General features: G+C 43.2%; 1 protein-coding gene across 1 annotated transcript; it reads right to left on the bottom strand.

Annotated features, from left to right (window-relative positions):
• Positions 1–2,326: 2,326 nt before the first annotated feature.
• RCN1 (reticulocalbin 1) lies at positions 2,327–14,521 on the bottom strand. The gene is made up of 6 exons (XM_054283707.1): positions 14,295–14,521; positions 9,419–9,612; positions 7,690–7,868; positions 7,105–7,165; positions 4,332–4,531; positions 2,327–3,440 (listed from the first exon to the last, which is right to left on the bottom strand). Exons 1-6 carry the CDS (start codon positions 14,519–14,521, stop codon positions 3,333–3,335), a joined length of 969 nt encoding a protein of 322 aa, XP_054139682.1. The 3' UTR covers positions 2,327–3,332.
• Positions 14,522–19,961: the final 5,440 nt, after the last annotated feature.

Raw genomic sequence — 19,961 nt, forward strand, 5'->3', positions numbered from 1 at the left:
AACAGGAGACACATTCAACCTGACTGAATCATTAAATGGAATTATAAGACAATGAACATTAGCCACTTAGCTATTGGGATTTCATAAATCCCAATAATTAAAACTGCATGGGCAATAATAATGGGCTATTCCAGATATCTAAGTAAGAAAAATGCACCTTTGATGTATTGTGGCAAAAACACTGAGTTAATGGAGGATCTGTGTAATAAGTTACCATACAGAACCTGCAGCTGCAAATATATAAACATGCTTCCCAACAGAATTTCACCGTGTCACAATTGATTAAGAAAATCGGCAATAACTGACAAGATAGGCACAAAATGGATTTTCGTGTTGCTGGGATGAAGTATGGCTCCCAGCAATTAATGGTTTTAGTCATATTAAGAAGATAAATAATGCTATCTGACATTTCAGTATTTCACATTACACTAAAATTTTGTAACATTTGCTCATAATATGAGTTGAAATATGTTACCTAGGAAAAAAAATGTTATCTCTGGAACAGTCAAACCCCATTAGAAACCTTAGGCTTGAAAAATCACAATGTTAACAGTTATATCCCCTAGCAAAGGTTTGCTTTCCTTAAATAGTGTTAAATTTAAACCCAGAAGCTCTAGTCTCTTTTGGAGTTACTCTTCCATCGTGCATTGAGCTTGAAAGGGAAATTTAGAGCATGGAATGTACTGTGCCATTACTGAATGTCGGTAAGAGAAACACCATGGAGAACTGCAGAAACAGGGGAGCCTTTAAAATGAAATCACATCAGGGATACTTATGTTCTCTAAAACTGCTTTATTAAAAAAGCTCCTAATCATACTATGACCCCATAACCCACTATTGATAAATAATTTGATTGTTTTAAACCTCATTCTAATTGGCATGTTTGCCTTTTTCCTAGCTGCATATATGCTGCCTGAGTACCATTCTTTTGGGAAAAAAAGAAAACCTTTTTCTGGATCTGAATTTTCAGTCAGTTTACGTGGAAAGCTCCTCTGATTTCAGCATTCTTACTCACGTAAGTACAGTTTTACCCTGGAAAATACCAATGTGTTCCAAGCAGTAACAGGAATCAAGAACAAATATGGGAACAGGATTTTTCTCTTGTGTGCTGCTAATTCTGTTCCAAATTCATTTAGTAATGTGGAAGAAAATGTGATTGCTTGTCAAAGCACAGATGTGGTTTTTTTGTTGGGACGGTGCACAGAGCATTCAGAAGTGTCATGTTTAGCTGTGGGCAACAATGCTTAGTGTCTCAGCACCCAACTCCCACTGAATTTCAACAAGAGTGAGCAAACAACCTTCCCCTGGGCTCCAGTGAAAATCCTTGGCTTAGTATCCAGCCTGAGCTGCAGTTTCACTTGCAGGAAACAAGCGTTTTTTTGAGGTCTTTTGAGGTATTGTTTCCTGAAACAGCAGAAGATAATCTGAGTACACAGAGAGTGCTGAAAATCTGTTAGCAAAATATGTTAGTTTGATAAAGATTGTCAGGATTATTGAGTACAATAAACCTTTCCAAATCCAAGCCATAAAGAAAATATATAATCATTTTCACGTGCCAAGATACAATTTTATTGCTTCCCAGATAGCACTGCATTTAGGCTTTTATTTAACTTGAGGGTACTGTAAGAACAAAACCAGTTCACTTTTATGACATTTGCCCTGCTCTATGTCAGTGGGAGAGGTGGGGATTTTTCAGAGACATTGCTGGCAATGTCACAAGATGTGCACCCCAAAAGCTTAGTGGTGCTGCCAGCAAGCACATGTAATTTCTGTCAGACTCAGCAATCTACATTTAATTATCTTCAACTGCAAGATGTAAAATATTGCACCAGGGTTCTTCCATGACCTTATAAAAATGGCACTGTTCACAGAGGTCACAGTTCTGCACTGCCTCTTGATGATTTTTACAAATGTGTTGAACTGCTGAAGTGTCTCACAGCCTGGGAGTCTCAGAGCTCCCCTCTGGATTGTTCAGGGTGTGATGTTTTACACCAAACCTTCCAGGAACCTCCCAGAGAATGCTGCTGGGAAGTCCTGATCCCCCAGTACTGGTGTCCAGAACAAATTCTAGTTACAGCTGCTATGTATAATGCACTTCTTTTTGGCTTTTCTTTTTATTTATTGAGGTGACAAAGAACAGTTGGGGTTGTATGTCCAGATGCTTTTGGAAATGACCATCCCAGTGCTTTGGTAACTACTGGCTTCAGAGGCTTGGTTTGTGTTTTCACATCATCTCTCTGCTAATCTGTGTTAGTGTTACTGCACCTTCACAGTGTCAAAAAGAAGTATTGGTTTTATTGTGCTTCTTTTCAAACCAGTACAGATAAAAACAACCAAACTTGGAGAAGTTGGTTATATAAAAATATACACGTAACAACTCACATTATACAGTAAAAAATAAAGCACCTATGTGGAAAACTTCCCCCTTTTTTGGAAGGAGAGCTGTCTCTAGAGTTACAGGTATAAACACACAAACCCAGAAGTTCAGCCACAAGAATCTGTCCTCTTAGTGGCAGAGGAGACAGAAGGCCCAGAGGGATGACATGTCTCATTCCCTCTCCGTCACAGAGCTGCTGCCATTCACACTGTGCGAACAGGAGCAGGGCTGGGGTGAAGTGTGAAAAGCAGGAGATAAATTATGCTCCATGTGGCACAGCTCCTCCCAGGAAGCAGCCAGGCCAAGGGCCCACAAACAGCTGTACATTACCCTGCTGTGGGAGGAGCAGCTGCCAGGCTGGACTCTGCATGCCTGCCTGGGAATGCAGGGTCGGGGACAAGGGACCTGTGCATTTGCACACTGCAGCAGGAGCCAGGGGGCTGCAGCAGCACTCGCCCAACACAGCTACTCTGTGGAGACAAAGCTGGTATCAAACTCTTCTCCGGGCAGGAGGCTCAAAGGGTCACCTCTAAACTATTAGAAAAGACAACTAAATAACTTAAGTCTGATTAAACATTAGGGTTCTAATCCTAGGCGCATTTCACTATGGTAAAAGTGGGTATTTGAAGAAAATACTTGGCTATTAAAGATCTTTGCAATGTTTTTAAAAGTCCCTTTTCCATGCCAAGCTCTAACCTATTCAGAATAGTTACCCTCTTAATTTTTTCAAAAATAAAACTCTAATAACTAAAGATTGTATTTAATCATGTGAAAGGAGTAAAAAAGCTATTTCTACGTGGTTTCTGAGGTAATAAGCTGGCATGTTAAAAATAATATTAATGCAAGTCATTCAGTTGTGAGTGTCCCTTGGCCATCTTCCCTCCTGGAGGGGATGGACACAGTGATTTCAGTAAGGTGGAGAAAAGATGTGTGGCACACTGGCTGGCACACTGAATCATAGCTCATCGTGGTTTCTCGTGAGGTCCTCCCCATAATTGGTAGCTTGACTTCCAACAAACATGTTCCAGTTGTCTAGAACTTCCTCTTTTGTTAGTTTTTGATCCTGGTAGAAGGAAAAAAAAAAAAAAAAAACAACAACTCTGTAAGAATATTTTCAGAACTAAGTCTAAGACACAAAGACACACCAGCACAGACTTGCAAGAGCCCTGGGAAACAGTTCTTCACAGCAGTAGACTGCAGGCTCAGCAATCATTTGTAGCTGTCACAGTGAGTGAAATTTGGGCCTCAGTGGAAGACAGAAGCCCCACAAGCTTCAGGCAGGTCCAACTGCTAACTGAAAGCTCTTTGTAATGCCAAGCAGTAGGAACAGTAGGTTAACAGTGCACAGTTTTGTGGTTTGGTTCATCTTCCTGACTGCAGAAACAAAAATCCTCTGGCGCACTTTGTGGAAGGTGGTTGCTTATGTTAGCAGTTTCTGTGTTCAGAGCATTTTGGCTTTCAGGTTCCTCATATGCTGTCCCTGATCAGAGCCAGTGTTTAAGTGAAAGGTATGTGCTTGAATATAGAACTGAGAGTGGGTTTGCTACCCCTACATTTGAGTACAAGGGGTATCTAAATGTAACTTTATTTACCTCTTTTAGTCTATATTAACATACAAAAGTAATGACCACTCTTAAAGGAAAAAGAGTATTTTTTTGCTGTGTTAAAACAGTGACAGTTTCTCATCTCACCTAATGAAAACCAAGGGACCTTCTAGAGCTGATAAACTGTATTGTAACACTTTGTAATTCTAACACTACCAACTGAGATTGTCATGGAAACATTAGTCCACCAGCAAGTCTAGCCTCTAAAGAAAAGTCTAGCTTCTTTAATCCATTAGCAAGTCTAGCCTCTAAAGAAAGGTATTAGGAATAAATTCCTGCAACCTGATGTTTTAAAAAACCCACAAGACCCTATATAACTTCTTTAAAAACAACACTGGAGCACCACATACCTTGTCTACATCAGATTCATAGACTAAGTGCCTGGCTTCAGCAAGTGCATGGTCATAGTCCTGGGGGAGGATCCAGTGCTGGATCTCATCTTTGTCCATCTTTCCATCCTTGTTGAGATCACGGAAATCTGAGAACTGCTCACGTTCTGTAATCACCCAGTCGGGCTCTGGTCCACCCTCCTCATTTGCAAACATATCAGCTGGAGAGGAAATAAGGGTCTTACTTCAGTCCTATTTACTTTGCAAATTAAGCACAAAATAAAGATACTTTTCCAGTGTTCCTCAGAGGGGACTGAACTTTTCATTCTTTGCACTGAACAGAGAGGACAGAACTTTTCATTCTGTGTCTCTGCACAGAAAGAGAAATGTGGGGTGTAGATGGAGTAGCTGTATCTTCTCTCAGGCCTGTTTCTTCACTGCTGGTGATTCTGCCCATTCTCACAGCACCCTATATCGTACCTGTGCACTTCTGGTGGGGCTAACAGGAGAGCTAACATGTTCAAAGGCCATCATCTGAATTTCAGAAGGAACAAAATCCTCTAAGGATCTTTGGCTGAACAGCAGTCTTAAGCTTTAGTGCTAGGCTTGGTCACATGGGGAGAAAGGAACTCAGCCATTTTATCTTGTCCCTGCCAGCAAATGTCTTTGTGGATAAGATCAGATTCCAGCCAGCAGAGTGATTACAGGAAAAAAGGCACAGGGGGAATTTAGGCAAACAAAAATTGCTAAATGGAACCTGCATGCATTTTAGAGAAATCTTGTGTGAGAGACATTCAGCTTAGGAGATCAGCTCTCTTTTAGGCATGCAGTGCTGCAGCACATTCCGGCAGAAGACACTCCTGCAGGAAAGAGCTGGAGAAGTCAGGAGTCATGGTGCACTGTGTGAGGAGCCACAGGCACAGAGCACTGGTCACAGCCTGGGACCTGGGGAGGGAGCAGTGTGTGTGGCAGGATGCAGAGGTCACACACCCCAGCTGCTCTGCACGTCCCTCCTGTGCTGCATTTTGGGAGCATGGGTAGGACCGAGCCACAGTGGCAGCTGCTTTCTGCATAAACACAGCACAGCAGCAGTGATTATTAAAACCAACTGACTTCTGAATGTTCTTTACATCACAGGGCTTTCCAAGTCATGAGTGGTGTCTCTGTCATCCTTCTGGTCACTGTGGCCAATCCTTTCCTACTCATCCTCAAGCCTTCCACTTCTCTATTTAGAATTGAACCTGCTTTGTGACACTACTCCTCTCCTCTCCAGTGCCTTTTGGATTTGGTTTTCAAGGACCCTCAAGGATGGTGCGAGGGTCAGAGGCTGGCTGGTACCTGTGGGAAACACAAATGCTGAATTCCAAGGCAGGAGTAAGTACCCCTGACACTGGGCTGAGGCTCTCCATTGTCACTGTCCCCAGTGTCCCTGAAATATTCTGTTACCTGCCCATGCACAGTGAGAATTTAGTTCTCTCTGCTCAACACTTTTATAGGCATTTTGCTCCGCTGCTTGTGTAAATCTAAACCAAATTTTGCAAAAGACAAAATGGGAGCAAAGAAGGGAATGGAGGGTGGATCATTCTATAAGCTTCAACAGATCCCCCCAACAAATACTCCATCTAGAGACTGAAATTTTTGGACTTCTTTTTGTTGCTCCTTAATAGCTACCAAAGAAGAGATTTAGTTTTCTGTTGGTTTCTTAATCCCAACTTCATCAAAATTTAAAAAAATTACATCTGAAAAAGGAAAGTAGGAATATTTTAAGCATAGTTTTCTCAACTCAGGAAGAAAACTTCAGACAACACATTCACTTTCTTTTTTCATTTTTTAAAGTGCAAATTATATTGTTTATTTGAAGCAACTGACATGTCCTGTCAATTTGATTTTTATCATCCTTGCCAATGTGGGGTGATCGTGACTAGAACATTCTATGTTCCTATCTATAGAAGACAAGAAAAACCAGCATTCACATGGTAACAAATGTTGACAATTACCTTATAATTATATGTAGGTAATGTCACTGAATGAACTGAAATTACTGTGGAAATTATGCTGCTCTGTTATTTCAGTCATAGATGAATAGCATTCACTTTCTGGGCTAAATATAATTTACAAGGAACAGAACCCCCTGCCATTAATTAGTGTGTGTACATTGTTCCTGATTCTATGTGAAGTGATCTTTATAGCACCACTAGAAACAGAAAGCTTCATCCAACTTTGCACTAATGCCTTCTTAGTGCTACTTTCTGGATTTAAAACTCATCAAAATAGAATGGTATCATCAGTACAGAAGTATGGGCTTTACTTACTAATTAAACTAGGAAAAAAAAACCTAGCAGGAACAAGGTGAACTTTCTCTTTTTGCAATGGTTGATTCCCAGGTGTTTTGGATATTTGAGCACCATCCAAAACCATTTATTTGGGAAAAGACTAATTCATTTTCTGATCCTCCTGCATTTCTAAACAATGCCTTCAAACAGCAGTTAACATGGTGCAATATACAAAGAATATCCATGCCATGAAAAATATTATTCCAGATTCTCTTCTTTTGTTCTCATATAACTCTTAGCTGAGCTAAATAAGAGCAAGAGGAGAATTTTGTGTTGTGAAGCATGAGGAATTCTTCCTGGTCATGTTGCTATCTACCTAAAATGAAATTAAACTTTCTGGATTGGATGGTTGGTATAAAATAGTTGAACTGTTCACTCTGGGTTGTTAATGCTGCTGCCAGTTTGAGAGAAGATGGAAAAATGGACTGGAGATTATATAAAAAACAAGTGACAACACTTACCAATGTATTCATCTTGATCCACAAAACCATCCTCGTTTTTGTCTATGTCTTCTAAGGTTTCCTGGAAAACAATTTTGCATGAAAGTCATCAAGAAAAAACTGAGAGCTCTGATTACCTGCCTTTGATAATTTAATGTTCTGAGGCCTTGACCTGCCCCTGTACACAAGTGAATGTAGTCTCACTAAACCCAGTGGGACTGTTGTTTGCACAATGAATATAAAAATATCCTTTCATGTTGAAAAAATTCCCTGTATGAATGAACTGCTTATGTTAGGGGCAGTTCAAGCCCCTGCCTGCATGAAACACTCAGCTGCTGTATGTCAGCACACCCTCCTTATATTTTGGTTTAAGTCTGTGCCCCAAGATTGTTTCTTGATTCAATTTAGGAGCTGTCTAAGTGCACTTAAAAAGTCTTTCTTATGTTGAGACTTCTAAACCAAGTGAGTATCACGAAAGGCACCCCTTTCTGTTCCCCACTTAGCTTTTGTGTGTGCCTCTTTCTAAACCCTGCCTGGAAAGGTGAGAGAAGCCTTCAAATTCACCCAAAAAAGCAGAAACAATGGCATTGATTTTGCTTTGCTTACTAAGACAACAATGTTTTTCATGTGCTCAAACTCCTCTGGGTGCAGGAAAGCAGTGAACTCCTCACGAGTGGCAGCCAAGTCTCCATCCAGGTCTGCAGCTTTGAATCGCCTTTCATCTCTGGGCAGCATTTTCTTAAAGCTGTGCTGATCAGTTGCATCTTGGAATTCTTCTGGATTTTCTGCAGACAAATCAAGATGATCTCAGAGGGGTTCTCCTTTAAAACATTCTAGCAAAACAAAGCTGTTTGAGTTTAGAAATAAAAAGGTTTATTGCCAGAACAGCTGTTGTTCTAAATGGAAATTCTCTTCCCCATGAAGTTTAAAACTCGGGGGTCAAATACTTGGTTTGATTTTTAAAGGTGACAGTAGTAGGAGGTAAATTTCTGAGCAAGCCTTCTGTTACAATCCAGAATAATGGTTTTGCAGTATTCCCTCAGAGATTTTTTTTATCTGCCTTTACAAGCACCACTGAGGCAATATTTGGGGTAGACTTCATTCACAGAAGTTTTCTTCATCTTTAGGGATCAGTATGATCCACACAACTTTTCAGTTTCAAGAAGAGCAAACCAAGGAAATGAGGTTCAGAAGGTGGCAGACTGACTGAAATTATCTCAGTGCTAGACCTCTGCTACAGGGAACCTAACAATTCTTTTCAGTTTAAAACAATGGCATTTTTTCAGAGTGTTCAGTGGCATAAAAGCAATGGTATTTGATATAATTTTTAAAATAGGATCAGTAAACTGACTTTAAAAATGAAAAATACTCATAACAATTTCACAATTCACATGTTGGGAGACAAACACATGTGAAAAAGACTGGGTCAGGAATTACAGATGGGAATTTTAAGTATTCATTAACACAAGCCCACAATGCTGCTCTCCAAATCTTGGGGCTTAGAGGTAGAAAGACAGAGGGCTGAGAAGGGTTCCAGGGATAATTCTGCAGGGACTGTGTGTTAAATATTTCCTTTCACAAATGTAACAAACTCCATTTAAATCTAAGGTAGACTATGGAATTATTACTGCTACAGGAAGCTTGCTCTAGAAACTGCCTCTGTGGTAGGTAAATATTGTTTTCTCATTTCCAGTAAGTATAAATGGTCAATTAATACTGATTTGTTGCTCTGTCAGTATTGCCCTTTAGCTTAAGTGATCTCTTCTCCTCCTCTTCCTTCATTAACTTATAAAAGCAAAGGGAACATGGAGGGGGGTGGGGAGAATTCAGGTATATTTTTAAATAAATGTTTATTTTGCCTGATTTGTTAAGGATTTTCATTTGCTGTTGATCACAGTCTGAAGCATGTTATTCTGCAAGAATGACTTTAATCAATAACTTTGCTGCAGCTTAGACACAGGCTACATTTTTAACATCCAGACTTGGGATTTTAGAGACCAAATTCACAAATACAGTTAATTAGACAATATATTATTTTTTAATTAAAGTACCCTTTTCAATGCTAAAAAATAATATATTTCTAACTGGAGGAGACTTTAATTCAGCTGTGTCAGTATATTTAATGATACCTCTACAAAACCTTCTGTGTGCTGGTGACCCATGTGCAAAGGGCTGCAATAAATAACTAAAAAGTGCTTTTGACCTCTGAGCATCCATAAAATTTAATGTGAGCTTCAAGAGTCCTAAATGTGACAACAACCTCCAGTTGTCTGCAAGGCAAGAAATCATATTTTATAATCTTAAAAATCCTTGATCATACAATCTGTTCTCTTACCTAGATAATAACCATATGTGGCTTGCTTGTATTCTTCCCAGGCAATTTTATCATCCTTGTTTAGATCATAATCTTTCCAAACTTTGGCCACATTTTCATAGATGTAGCGTTTCTGCACTCGTTTAATCCAGGTTTTTAACTCCTCTGTTGTGATATAGCCATCTTTGTCATCATCTATTCTGTCCACAATCTTCCTGTAAAAAGAGATCAGCATCATTAAAACCCTACTGCATGTCAGGCCAATTTTAGTGATCTTCATCTGGCCCTGATTTTCCACAAAAACACAGTGCCCCAAACTCCTAAAGCTGTCCTACTGGTTAAGGTTTTCCTGCATTTTACACATCATATAAAGGAATGTGTCTCTGTTTGTTATTCAGCATTGCTATGAATAACCCAAAGGAAACTTGCACAACTAAAATTAGTGAGCAGAGAATACTTGGTTTTCTCTTTCTTAGGTTGTGCCTCCTGTCTTAGGGGCATCTGTTCTTCACTGCCTACAGGGAGTGGCTGTGCTGGCTCAGAGCAGGAGACACCTGTGGTGGTGCTGGCAGGGGTCACAGGATGAGGGAAGAGATGAGAATTTTCACTCCATATTTCAGCAGGCTGATTTATTATTTTATGATATGTTAAAAAGGAAAATGATCTATTTTATGATATATTAAAAGAAAATTACATTAATCTATATTAAAATATGTATTTTATATCTTTTAATATATATCTTTATATATTTTATATATTAATATAATTAATAATAAAACATAATATATAATTATTATTATTTGTAATATTATATGTAATATAATTTTAATTATCTATTTATTATATATAACATATATAATATATAATACATATAATATATTTAATTATAATATTATATATTATTATATAATTTTATATTATATATAATATAATTTCAATATAATATATAAAATATAATATATAATATATATTATATTGTATGTAATATATAATATATATTATATAATATGTAATATATAATATATATATTAATATTTGTATTAATATATATTAAAATATATATTAAAAGGAAATTATTAAAACTCTACTAAAAGAATAGAAGAAAGGATTTCATCCGAAGGCTAACACGGAAAAGAATGATGGACCTGCAATTGGTCATCAAATAGAAACAACTCACATGGACCAATCAAAGATGCACCTGTTGCATTCCACAGCAGCAGATAATTATTGTTTTTCTTTTCCTCTGAGGCTTCTCAGCAGGAAAAATCCTAGCAAAAGGATTTTTCAGAAAATATATCCGTGACAGACACCAACTTCACTTCAGGACAACGCCTGAACTCAAACTTGCTGGAGGCAAGCAGAGCAAAAATCCAGGATTTGGTGGACACCTGCAGTTTCTCCTTTGGTTTTGCAGCAGGCTGACATCAGGGTGAAGTGTGTAATGCTGGGGATGTACACCAGGTACAGTCTCCCCTTCCCAGCCTGTCCCTTGTTTCTTTTCCTTGATTCCCAGTGGAAATCAGTACTGCTGGTGTTGCCAGGAATGCTGTTACTCACTAAAGCAGCATCAAGTCTGCAGCAGGTCTCCAGCCATGGCTGGAAGATTTGGGATTTTAGAGACTAAAAGGGCTATAAACCTCTGTCCAGTGTAAAGCTGCCAGCACTGTTGAAACCAGAATGTTTCACTGTTGAAACAGTGAAACATTCTGCTCACAGCTGCAGTTCAAAAAAAAAAGGACAGTGCTCTCTCTACCATTTATGTTCTCTGCAACTAATCTCACTGCAATTAATCTCTCTGCAACTGATGAACTTCACCATTTTGGGGCCGAGCTTGTAAAGCTGCCTTCTGTGCCTGCTCTTGGAATTGAGCACATCCACCTTGGCTCTCTGGCACATCCAGGCTGGCTTTGGGCACACCAGCAGCCTTCCCCCTGCCCATGAGGTGCAGGGGCAGCCTGTCTGCAGGTGCCCTGTGCCTCATCCAGTGGCCAGCTCCTGCCGTGCCCATGGAATACTGAGGTGCCATTGCAATGCAGGGGGAAGAGCAGGAGCTGACCTGTCTAAATCCTGACTTGACACTCAGCAGGTGAGCTCCCTAAACCTCAGGGAAAATGATCTAAACATTCTTTGCAATTCCACATCTTGGTTCTCCACCAAGAAACCACGTTTGGAACTGCCCAAGTAGTGAAGCAATGTCTCTGCCCAAGCCTTTGTTACAGAAGTGGTTGCTGAAATAGCAGCAGCAGCTTCTGCTGAACTTCAGCAATGTTGTGTGAGCCTGATAGTATCAGATTGGTTTTGTGAACATGTTGTTTGAGTTATGGGGCAAAAAAGGGGCTGCTGAATTTCATTTCTGAATTAGTCAAGTGTGGATGAACTGACTAGAAAACCTTTTCTCTTCTGTATCCATTGCCAGTGGTCCCTTTCCCTGCATGAGGGACTATATTTGTCACCAGATTTTCCCCACAATGATTTAATTTCATTTGTTTAACTGGTATTTCTTTCTACTGTTAAGGTATTAAATGATTATGCTGGTAGCTCTTGGCAATGTGTAACATGAAAGAAGTCAGGTACACATTTTCTGTGTACCAGAAAATGTTTCATGTCTTCTCCTTTTCACCTGTTTTTATAGGTCCACTGCATCCACGGGCACTATTTCATCCCACTTCTCAGCTGAAGCTGGGGACAATAAAACAGCCTTGGGGACAATAAAACAAGCCTATAGGCTCCCAGAGGCACAGGTAAAAAGCTGTTGTGTGGACTTCACTTTTTACTGTTGTTATTATTGGGATGACCAATGTGCTGCCACATTTCCTAAGCAAGGTAAAATGCCTTATAAATACAGCGGCATGCACTCTGGTTAGAGCAGCAGACTATATGTTTCTGTTTTCTCCTAGAAATCATTTAAAAATAGCTTTTAATTAAATCTGCCTTCTTCCTAAGAGCAGCCACTTGCTGAAAAGTGACTCTGTTTGTAACCCACTACAGAAGTTGCCCATAACAAAAATGGGGAGAAGGGGTTCAGCATGTGACTATTAAACCACAAGATGTTTTTTTAATCCTCTCTTTACCTCCCAGTTGCGCTGCTATCCAAGATTACAAGGTTGGGGAATGCTGGAAGTTATGAAACTTTCCCAAAAGTCCCCCAGGAGCCACATCCCTGATGCTGAGATGCACAGCACTCACCCTCAACGTGTCCTCAGAGGGTCACCTCCATTTAAAAGGTAATTATTGACTTTGTATTTTAACATGCCTGTGTCACCCCTCCAAAGGGCAATCAGTGAGATCAATTAGTTAAAACTTCTTCCCTTGCTTTACAGTTTGTAAAAATTGTTTAAAAACATCTGTGTTGTTAAATCACATCCCTGACTGAATTATCTGTACCAGTAAGTGCAGACCAATATTAGGAGGGCATGTCCATTTTGGTGACACAAGTGATGAGAATCTAGGTCACAGCCATGTGTGCTGAGAACATGGTTTCCTTTGCTCCTTCTTGAAACAATGAGGATGGAGTCGATAATTTCTGGTAATCATTTCATCTGTTTACTCTCTGAGACATACAAATAGCAGTGACAGCTTTGAGAAGGATCAAGAATGAGATTGCAGTGCTGCTGCTTATGGTAGGACTAGACAGAAAATTAGCAAGTGCAACTCCCTGGGGGAGAGAAGGCAGCAGGGAATCTTAGTGAGAACATGCAGGGTATTTTAAGCAATCTTCTTTGTGGTAACTACATTAAAGGATCTTTCTTTAACTCCTATTAAATTTAGTTCTGCTTAGTGATCTGGCTTCACTGTAGGTGTAAAGGTACGGAGAAGCAGTAAAGTAAGGCACGGTCCCTGCCCTTTGCATGGAAATAATAGCAGCTGAAACACTGTGAGCAAAGAAGGCACAAGTGGGAAGATGCTTGAAGAGCACTTGTAAACGTGGCTGTAGAGAAGGAATGGTTGAAACTCATTAACACTGATGTGGTGTGGGCAGCTGTCCCAGAGGCAGGGAGCAGCAGCAGCAAAGCCTCCAGCAGCAGGTCCAGCACAGCAGCTCCCTCTGACAGCCTTGCTGCTGTGGGGCCACAAAAGGCAGCAGGGAGGAACCCCAAAGCCATGGACTGCTGGCTGCTCCTTTGCAAAACCAGCGGGGTGGGAGAGAAGTCACAACCCAGAGCTTCGACCTGCAGCCACTCGGATACAGGGTGCCACTCTGGGGTACAGAGCATCACACTGGGGTACTGTGGGGTACAGGGTCCCACTCTGGGGTACAGAGCATCACACTGGGGTACTGTGGGGTACAGGGTCCCACTCTGGGGTACAGAGCATCACAGCGGGGTTCAGGGTCCCACACTGGGGTTCTGGGCACTACTTTGGGTTACAGAGCATCACAGTGGGGTTCAGGGCACTACTTTGGGGTACAGAGCATCACTCTGGGTTACAGAGCATCACAGCGGGCTTCAGGGTACCACTCTGGGGTTCAGGGTCCCACACTGGGGTTCAGGGCACTACTTTGGGGTACAGGGCCCTACACTGCAGTTCAGGGCACCACTGTGGGTACAGAGCATCACAGTGGGGTTCACGGCACTACTCTGGGGTACAGGGTCCTACACTGGGGCTCAGGGCATTACTCTGGAGTACAGGGTCCTACTCTGGTGTAAAGCGCATCATAGTGGGCTTCAGGGCACCACTCTGAGGTACAGAGCATCACACTGGGGTTCAGGGCGTTACTCTGGAATACAGGGTCCCACGCTGCAGCTCAGGGCACCACTGCGGGGTTCAGGGCACCGCTCTGGGGTTCTGAGCCCCGCTGTCCCCTCGGTCACTCAGGCAGCCCCAGGCCGCCTCCTCCGCCCCGGGCCCAGCTCGGGCCCTCCCCCTGCCACGTCTCCCGCCCGGCCCGGGCGCTCACCCCAGGCGCTCCCGGCTCTCCTCCGGGCTGAGCTGGTCGAAGCTCCGCGCCTCCTCCTTGCCCAGGAAGGCCTCGTGGTCGTACTGGAAGCCGGGCAGGTCCTCGTGCTGCGCGGCTCCAGCCCGAGCGCGCTCCTGCCGCGCCGTGGGCTTGCCCAGCGCGCCCGCCGCCACCAGCAGCAGCAGCAGCAGCGCGGGCAGCGCCCTTAGCGCCCCGCCGCCCGCCATGCCCCGCCGGCCCGGCCCGCACCCCGCTCCGCTCCGCTGCCCGCCACCGCCCCGCCCCGGCCCGCTCCGCCCCCGGGCCGGCCTTCGGCAGCGCGCCCGGCCCGGCTGCGCCACGTCCGCACGGGGCCCGGCGGCGGGGCCGGGGCTGCGGGCAGAGCGGGGCGGGCAGAGCGGAGGGGCCGTGGGCAGAGCCGGGCGGGCAGAGCGGAGGGGGTCGAGGGCAGAGCCGGGCGGGCAGAGCGGAGGGGCCGCGGGCAGAGCCGGGCGGGCAGAGCCGGGCGGGCAGAGCCGGGCGGGCAGAGCCGGGCGGGCAGAGCCGGGCGGGCAGAGCCGGGCGGGCAGAGCCGGGCGGGCAGAGCCGAGGGGCCGCTCCATCGCCGCAGCGCCCCGAGCCCAGCCCGACAAACACCGCGGCAGCTCCAAACAGCGGCTCGGGGCTGTCCCGCCGCTGCTGCTCGCTCGTCAGGAGCGGCGGGTTGATGATGGTTGCTGCTGGCATCCTAAATCGTTTGGGAAAAGACAAAAAGTGTGGTTTGAACACAAACAAACGAACTAACTAACTAACAAACCCTGCACGCTGTCTTGAGTGATGATACCCGAAAAGTGCGAGGGGAAAACCATCATAGTGGGGCTCAGGGCACAAGTCTGGAGTAAAGGGTCCCACTCTGGGGTACAGAGCATCACACTGGGGTTCAGGGCATTACTGTGGGGTACAGAGCATCACACTGGGGTTCAGGGCACTTCTGTGGGGTACAGAGCATCACACTGGGGTTCAAGGCACCACTCTGGGGTACAGAGCATCACAGTGTGGTTCAGGGCACTACTTTGGGGTACAGAGCATCACAGTGGGGTTCGGGGCACTTCTGTGGGGTACAGAGCATCACACTGGGGTTCAGGGCACTTCTGTGGGGTACAGGGCATCACACTGGGATTCAAGGCAGCACTCTGGGCTACAGGAAAGGTTGCCAGCACTCTCACAAAGGATATTTGTCGTGATGGGGTTGGTGTCACGATAAGGGAACCGAACTTGGGATCCTGAAAATGTGGGAGACAGGAAGCCCAAACCATATAGCAAAAAAAAAAGTTTGTTTTGCCTAAAGTGAAATTTATTTTTTTTGACAGTTGTGAAAGTCTCTAGGCAGAGGAAATAGATTCCTTCTCCCAGTATGATCCTTTTTCCTGTGTTACACAGTAATTCACAACTCCAGAAACAGAGTGCAGAGAAGATTGTCATTGTGTGCAGAACACTGCAGGGTAATGACCCTGTTGCTGAGGGGTCCTGGGGTGAGCTGTGCTCCGCCACCAAGGGGTCCTGTGGTGAGCTGTGCTCCACCACTATTGTTGCTTTTCCAAATTGTGACAGCTGGTTTGTCAGCCCAGCCCACAGGGTGTATGAACCACATCTGATGTGGCCTTTGGGTGTACCACTGACACGGGTGTGCAGGGTGCTGCACCAAGCCACAGCTTCCCCTTGTGCTCTTGTTACGCTGGTAGAACTCCTTTTGACCTAAAGCTCATACACAGCTGATGCCTGGTAGAGGATTTGGTCGTAATGACCACAAAAATGTGGTGTTGGAGATTTCCACATATGCTGTCCTCTGCCTTTTGAGACTCATGCAAGGAGTGAGTGAGAGCCTTGCAAGGCTGGTGCTGGTTTGCCTCAGAACCACTGGCAACAGCAGCAGATTTCAAAGGTTTGAACAGTCAGATATGTTGGTTTGTTGGTTAATTAGACAGAGAGGAGCACTAATGCACCCCCGGAGCTCAGTCACTCGGTGGGCTGGGCAGTCTGTCCTCTGTGGCTGTTTGTGCATCCACAGCTGGGCAACTGCTCCAGTGCCGTTTGGTGAGAGCTGTGATGGGCGTGTGGCAGCTTGAGAATGGCTCCGCTGATCCGACCAGCTGCCTTTGAGTTTCCAAAGCTAGTGAGATGTAATCCTTTATAGTAGTATAGTAGGAGTCCCTGTAATATCTATGTACTGTATAAGTGGCCTTGCCCCAGTGCTAGTTATTCTAAATGAGCTACAGCTGCGAAGTCCTTAGATGGGCAGTACCTGTGGCTCGTGAGGGTTACTAGGATAAAAAGGGGTGGGTTGAGAGTCCTGGAGGAGCCCTGATGAAGCCACAAGGAACAGCACTGCTGGGAAGAGCTGCATGTGAGAAGGCCACCCAGAAGGTATGGACTTTAGAAATCTAATAACAGTATGAATGCAATAAGTGGTGACCCCAACGTGATGGAGATATGCAGCCTGAGAGCTGTGGAAGATAGGACAGCCGAGAGCTGTGGCAGCCTGAGAGCTGGGACTCTAGAAATATGATTACAACAGTCCTTCTGCTGTGTTTGGGTTTATTTGTTATTGAGCATCTACCTTCAAAACCAAGTTTTTGTTAGCGTAGTCAGGAATCTCATGTTTGTGCAATAATTCAGATGTGGCTCTTTTTTCTGTCTTGGTCTTCTAATATTCCTGTCTCTGCTTCCTACATCTATAGGATGGAAAAGATGACTAATATTTTTATTAACGTTATTGCAGAGGTGGGTGTGTGCTGAGGTGCTGAATTTTTAGTTTGCATATCCACAAGTGCCAGAGTGTGCTGTTAGTTAAGAGACAAGTCATTTGCATGGGTAACAGGTGGGCTTTACTGCCCATTCACCCCATCAGTGTTGTAATCAAACATCAGCTTGATGCTTGATCTCAGCAGCAGAGGGATATGAACTTATTGGAGAGATGTGGGAAATGAATGTCTGTGTTTTGTTGTCAGAACAATTAGGAGGCACTTGTGTGAGGAGAGCTGCAGTAAGAGCAGTGCAGGATGGGCTAAGTGCATACACGGCTGATCACTGGAAAGCCTCCAGACACCGTGAGGCTTTGCCTCAGGGATGCGGGTTCTGCCCGTCGGAACATCTTAATTCTGCCCTGTGTTTGGGTTCCAGTGAGAACGAGCCCTGAAATGCAGGGGTCTTATGAAAGATGGGAAATCATGAGTGTCCTGATCCCTGCAGACTCGGTTCGGGACCATTGGTAACAACAATAAACACTTGACTGATCCAATATGACTTTTTGTGGAAGAGGAATGATATTGCCATTACTCGTCCTTAGAGGGCTGAAGTCTGGGATTGTAATGCTGAGAATAGGCTGCACATTCAGTCAGAACAGTTGTTGATCTGGTCAGTCTTAGCATTGCCAGATCTTTGTATCACTCAGATTAACATTTACAGATTTTGCTGTTGGGCTGTCGTGACCTTGAACTCCTAATCCTCTGTGAAGACATGCCTTCCACTCCTTTTACTCAATTCACAAAATGGTAGTTTTCTCTTAAGTCCTTTGTCCACTATGCCTGTTTCTTAAAATATTTGTATTTTCTGGTTTAGAGATATTACTTCAAACATCTCCGAGAGAAACTTCCTGAATGATTAATTAGTTTTAGAGTTTGTGGGGCTATTTTCACCATGCCCACATTCTTTCAATAATGCATCTGAATTTTATACACATAAGGTTTCTGTGAAACATTGCAAAATACAAGATCTGCAACATCAACAGTGTTTTTAGCAATACATTTATGCAGGAGCAGGCATGCTGGGTAGTTCATAAGCTGTTAATGAAATGCTGGCAGATATTAGGGTTTTATGGGCTGGAAAACAGTGCAAATCAAAGAGCTTTGCTTACTGTTTATAGCATTTTTCCTCTGAATATAACAATATTTATCTCACTTTTTCCATCTTGCATTTTGCTCTTCACATATTTACTTTCCCTTTCACTGATATATTTAAAGCCAACAAACTCTTCTGTATGAAATATATTTAGAGTTACAGTATTCCTGTCACTGTGGGTGTTCAGCCACTGGGATAAAGCCTGAGATGACTTATTTCAAATATCTCTTTGTCTTCAGCCTGCCTTTATCCTGATGAGGTTACACATATCTTGCATCTTTGGCCAGTGTTTCTGGACATCATTAATTGTGATTTCCCTGAGGCCGTGCAAGTGGTCCCTAAGGGCTGCTGTGCTTTCTGACTGCCTGCTGGCTCATACCTGCTCTTGTCACACTTCTGAAGCTCTTCTCAGAGCATACCTCTATGTTTTTCTGGCTCTAGCTGCTTAAATAGTCAAAAGATTTGATGGCATTGTAGTATCCTGGTACTACTTGGAGGTAAAAAAATATGTCTGAGAGAAGCAGACGATTTCTAAGTAAACAAAAGAACTTGTTTTTAAGAGAAGCTATGAATGGAAAAAAAAAACTTTTTTTTTTTCTTCTTAGTTCTACTGTAGTTTGTAAACCTGGAATAATCACAGTATTTCTCTGTACATGGAAAACATGGTTGGTTTGAATGGATATGAGACTTGTGTATGCCACCTAAAATTAAATTGAAGAAATGTTATTTTGTGCTTTTCAGAATTATATTTTACATTCCAGTTAGCCTAATGTGGTTTACTCAGGTCGCAGTATCAGCACTATTTTTAAAGCTTTGTCTTTTCCTGAGGACACAGAACACCTTCTTCAAACTTGTGGGAAAGTTTCCATTGATACCAGTAGACTGCAGCTCAAGCTGTTAGTTTAGAGCATAGCTGTATTTTATTGGAAGCATAACGGGATCAGTATTTCAGAATGAGCTCTTAATGTCTAATTTACTTTGTATGACCTAGCATTAGATACTCTGTATTTTCACTTTCATCCAAATCCTGCTGGGTGTTAATTGCCCTGTTCAGCTTGGGTGTACAAGTGTATATGGACTTTTGTCTCAGCTCCTGTGGGAAGCCACAGGGAGCACAATCAGATCCCAGCCTGCAAACAGCAGCAGAAACTTTGCAGGAGAGCAAATAGGGGAGCTTCTAGAGAACCACTTTGATCAGACTTAGTTTTGGCTTGTCCTGACTAGCTGCTTCATCACAACACCACATGTCTTGTCTTTTTCTTAGCATGGGTGTAGTCTGCATCCCTCTCTTCTCCTTCTCTTGTGTTCGTCTTTTTGTATATCCAAAATAATCATGGCCTGTGCTGTCAAGGAAGCTGACAATCTTATTTACTCTGTCTGATACACCCCTTCCCCTTCTCTTTGCCTTTCTCATCATTAAACTCTTGGTCAGGGATTTCTACTTTTCCTGCTGGTTGGTTTCTGCTGACTGCCACTGGTGACTTTCTGCTGATTTTCTACTGAGCCTGTGCAGCATCTCTCTTCACCTGGACATGGCTTGGCTTGGTCCTTAAAGTGTCAATAGGCATAGTTAACAACAATTTTGGAGCACTCCAGAAGTTTTTTTCGTATCAGGAATCTTTGTGATTAGTGTTTTTTTTCAAACATGTACATTTTCAAGTGTATAAAAAGATCCTTTGCTTGTGACAGCGTGAATCCGTGCGCTGTATGTGCAATTTGCCCTGGTAATTACTTATGTATGGTGATAACCATAGCAACATCCCAGGTAGATAATGTCATGCAAATTACTGC

The sequence above is a fragment of the Melozone crissalis genome, unplaced genomic scaffold (genome assembly GCF_028551555.1).
Source record: "Melozone crissalis strain CALT ecotype California unplaced genomic scaffold, PUWL_Pcris_2 ptg000038l_1, whole genome shotgun sequence".
Lineage (NCBI taxonomy): Eukaryota > Metazoa > Chordata > Aves > Passeriformes > Passerellidae > Melozone > Melozone crissalis.

Excerpts from the sequence above, each read along its gene's own strand:
- RCN1 (XM_054283707.1), bottom strand. The coding sequence starts at position 14,521 with ATGGCGGGCGGCGGGGCGCTAAGGGCGCTGCCCGCGCTGCTGCTGCTG. Across the intron at positions 7,869-9,418 it reads CACATATGGTTATTATCTAG|AAAATCCAGAAGAATTCCAA; the intron begins GTAAGAGAACAG and ends ATTTGTCTGCAG. Across the intron at positions 4,532-7,104 it reads GGATCAAGATGAATACATTG|CTGATATGTTTGCAAATGAG; the intron begins GTAAGTGTTGTC and ends TTTCCTCTCCAG.